Source organism: Myzus persicae, unplaced genomic scaffold (genome assembly GCF_001856785.1).
Source record: "Myzus persicae strain clone G006 unplaced genomic scaffold, MPER_G0061.0, whole genome shotgun sequence".
Classification (NCBI taxonomy): domain Eukaryota; kingdom Metazoa; phylum Arthropoda; class Insecta; order Hemiptera; family Aphididae; genus Myzus; species Myzus persicae.
In genome coordinates, this window is record NW_019104000.1 from 143,497 (window position 1) to 147,473 (window position 3,977).

The following is a 3,977-nucleotide window of genomic DNA, read 5'->3' on the forward strand; positions in this document are numbered from 1 at the left end:
TATCATCTTGGCAGGCTGATCTTACTGATGAATCTCTTAAGCATATATAACATCAGATAATTCAATATCCAATAATGTTTTCAATTTTTATATAGTCATTAAACACTAAATAATGTATGATACACACCAATTTCATAATATTGAACTTTTTTATTATTTTGACTTACACTAATCAAGTTTATAAAAAATATAATGTTCTTTATATTACCTAACATACTCACTTATCATAAAAATGTTACTTGCAAATTGAGAAATTGAATTAATTTAGAATGTTTTAAAAAAAAATTATTAAGGCACACAATTAATATTTTAATTCTTTTTCACTATTGAATTGATGAAAAAAGTTGTTATGAAAATATTATACCAAATTCAAAACAAAATGCATAAGTACATATTCTATTTACATAACACAATGTATAAATAGTATTAGTATGATATAATACTATATTTCTAAGTCATCGTCCGGATCTTCTTCATCCCAGTCATCTGCTTCATCTGGAACGTAATGAATCATTCCACCAGTATTGGATGGAATTTGCACTCTAAAAAAAATATCATGGAATAATTAAAATACAATTTTAATTCTAAATAAGCATTTAACATACTGAGTATATGGTAAAATTAATTCTTCCTTGGCTTTCTTTTCACTGGCTTGTAAATCTAATTTAAAACTAGCTAAATTTGTTGGTATGCTTTTATCCTCTTCGATTTGTTGTGGTGGTAAGTCATTTATTAATTGAAATACAATATCAGATTTTAATTCGCCTTTTAATTTCTTAATAAGATAAAATCAGATATAATTATAAACATAAAAATAAATAACCATATATTTTATAATTACCTGTACTACACATTTACCATTTGACCTTTTATGTTCTAATCTTAAATTTAAAACTAAAGGATTGTTAGTACTTTGAACAAGTACATGAGTCTTACATAAGTTTTTCAGGTGTCCAATTTGATTAACTTCTGTTACATCATTGTGTATTACTGCCACAACTTGAACAATGTTAGGAACTAAAACCATATAATAGCAAAAATCAAATATTGTTTATGGACAAGTTATACATTATAATACTAATGAGTAAAAAAAATAATAAATTGAATTACATTTATCTGACGATGTAATATCCAATATTTCTCTATACACTTTATTAAATCTATTTAAAAGCATATACATAGACAATGAATCAATAAAAATGACTATTTTTCTGGTTGATTTTGCAGCTACACGTATTATAATCTCTTCCAAAGGGGAAACACAATTATTAAGGATCTCGAAGCAATCATGGTATTGAATATTAGACAATGAGGGAAATAAAGTTTGATATTTAGGTACTAAATTTTCATAACAAAGTACATGGATGTCATAAGATTTACGATTTGCAGACATAAGATGTAATAGAAATTGTCCTTTAGCTAAAAATGAATCTGAAAAAAACAAAAGTAGAAAACCATTAATAACTTAAAAATAATTATTACAATGTTTTAAAATATATATTATATAGCTATAAGAATACATTCATAACATGTAAAATATTCATAAATCAGTAGTTTCATTATAAACTAAGTTAAAAATACAGAAATATTTTTAACCAGTGATAAATAATTGACACCAGTATTTAATGTATATTAGGTTAATTAACTTCCATAATTATCAAATAAATAAATAAATAAAAATAATATAGTAATATAATTATATGATTTTTTTTTATTATGAATTGAAAATTTCAAATAGTTATAATATAAATTAAAATACAATTACAGTTTAAATACTACAGAATCATACTATTTTAAGATTTTTAGATTTACCACCTACTTGTATGATGAAAACTTACTTAATTTGTAAAATAGACTATAGAAGATTAGTAATGATAGTTACAAATTGAAATACAAGTTTGACATTTTTAATTAATATTGGATACCTATAGAGTATATGTGATATAATTGATTTCGATTTTTACTAAAACAATATAACGTAAGAAGAACCTTCAATACAAACTAAAAGTGACCAGAGATGCTATTTAGACGACACAAGGAACATATTTAAATATTAAAAATTCCAATATTATTATGATTTGGCCCATTTCTTAAATTAATTGACCTGTAAAATTAATACATTCTAAATAGTGTTTGTGGCCTTTAAATAATTTTTATGCTAAAAGAAAAAAATTAAATGACACCACTATGATCACCTAAATAGATATCTAAATGTTCAAATTTATTATAATAAATTTTAAATATATACATTAGAAGAATGTCAGTGCACTGTTTGTTTTCTCTCTCTAGCCCATACTCAACATAGTTGCGCATTTATGCAGAATCTTTTTTTATGTTTTGAATAATCTTAAGGTAAAATTACCCATTACAATATCGATAGAGAATAATATTTTTAAGGGAAAAACATTTTGATTTGTCTAAATATTGTCTCAAAACAATTTAAGCACAATTTAAAATTAGATATTAATTTTTTTATTTTGAAAGTTAAATACAAAATCAAATAATAATAAAATATAAAAGTAATAAGTTAAGCCCACAAAAATATTATAATCTATAATTTGGGTAATAGGTGATTTTACTCTAAGGTTACTCAAAAATCATAAAAAAATGATTTTAGGTGAATACGTTTTATCTGGGTCTGAGAGAGAAAACAAATATTGCGATGATATCCTTTTAATACGTGATATTAGGGTGTATTATCATATATTAATATAAATATATAAAATTAAACAGTTAGGTTAAGTCTAAGATCATATGACATATACAATTATACACACATTGTACATGATCTAAAGGTTAGTTAAATGTATAAATTTGAATATTTAAATTGCATAAATTGTTGACGTTGTCTCACCTTCAATGAGTATTAATCGACTTGCTTGTGTACCTCTTACGATACTATCATAAACGTTCATCGTGTATGATTCAAACAAAATTATTTCTATTTCTACAAGTTAATTGAAATTTTTTATTGCTAAAATACTACAATTCATCAACTATCAAAACAATATTTTTTTTTGGCGCGTCTGTCACTATATAGTCACAACATTACCTTGAACATTAGATTATAGAAGTATAGAACTTTTTGATTCGATTATTTTTTTTTTTATTATTTTATCACGTCATGGCAAATGAAAACATCGTACATCTATTTTGAATAGTCACTTTGTAAGTCAATTTGAAAGGTCTTTACTATAGGGCGATAAACTACCCGTATATCTTTAATCGTAGTAGTTACTCGGCATCGAAAAGCAAGTCGTAACTCGTAATCACAAAAAATAAATAAATAATATCTTATCATCAGCTGCTATCATCATGAACTAAGATATACATATATATCTTAGTTCATGGCTATCATGAAGGAATTTAGGGCGGGTATTGTCAGCCAGGAGCGCTAAGAAGGCCGATTCTTCAAAAAATACTATGTAGCGGTTATACACATTTAAACTTTAGGAACGAATGTAGTTTACTTCCCCAGACATTTTTTATAATTTAAATATTGCTTATATTTTATCAAGGTTCTATACTAAATAGAAATCTCAAATCTGTGGTATGACTGGTATGAGTATGTGCATCCACCATTTTGTTTACAACCCGACTAATTATGATAACTGATAATTAATTAACATTTAACGATAATACCACAGAATAGAACAATATAATGATAATACCTCACTACTTCAGTATTCCAGTAGTCAATAATCAATATTCAATTTTCAATAGCTGAAACTCATTTGAATCATGTTGCGTGGTTTTTATTTTTGTTGTTTTTATATACATGGGACAACATTTAATCAAAGATTGTCTTGACAATTTTATAGACAAGTAATCAACTAAAGTTAATAATAATTCTATTGAAGGCAAACTAGTGATTTTGACAATTTTAGAAAACGTTTGTTCTAACTAGGTTTGACATAATCATTTAGATTCACGTTCAATAACGAGTCTGGATTTTCATCAGATGAATGACTAAATAA

General features: G+C 24.9%; 1 protein-coding gene across 2 annotated transcripts; it reads right to left on the reverse strand.

Annotated features, from left to right (window-relative positions):
• Nucleotides 1-270: 270 nt before the first annotated feature.
• Nucleotides 271-3,277, reverse strand: LOC111037458 (elongator complex protein 5). 2 transcript variants are annotated; one of them, XM_022320043.1, is made up of 5 exons: nt 2,855-3,277; nt 1,111-1,431; nt 842-1,017; nt 606-775; nt 271-542 (listed from the first exon to the last, which is right to left on the reverse strand). In XM_022320043.1, the coding sequence occupies exons 1-5, from the start codon at nt 2,913-2,915 to the stop codon at nt 443-445; spliced, it is 828 nt and encodes a 275-aa protein (XP_022175735.1). In that variant the 5' UTR covers nt 2,916-3,277; the 3' UTR covers nt 271-442. The 2 variants fall into 2 exon arrangements, with proteins under 2 accessions (XP_022175735.1, XP_022175736.1); XM_022320044.1 differs by having other exon boundaries at nt 3,053-3,276.
• Nucleotides 3,278-3,977: the final 700 nt, after the last annotated feature.

Bases quoted from the DNA above. Each gene is read 5' to 3' on its own strand.
- LOC111037458 (XM_022320043.1), bottom strand. From the start codon at position 2,915: ATGAACGTTTATGATAGTATCGTAAGAGGTACACAAGCAAGTCGATTA. The intron at 1,432-2,854 runs GTGAGACAACGT...TGTTTTTTTCAG, and splicing joins TCGATTAATACTCATTGAAG to ATTCATTTTTAGCTAAAGGA. The intron at 776-841 runs GTAATTATAAAA...TATCTTATTAAG, and splicing joins ATGGTAAATGTGTAGTACAG to AAATTAAAAGGCGAATTAAA.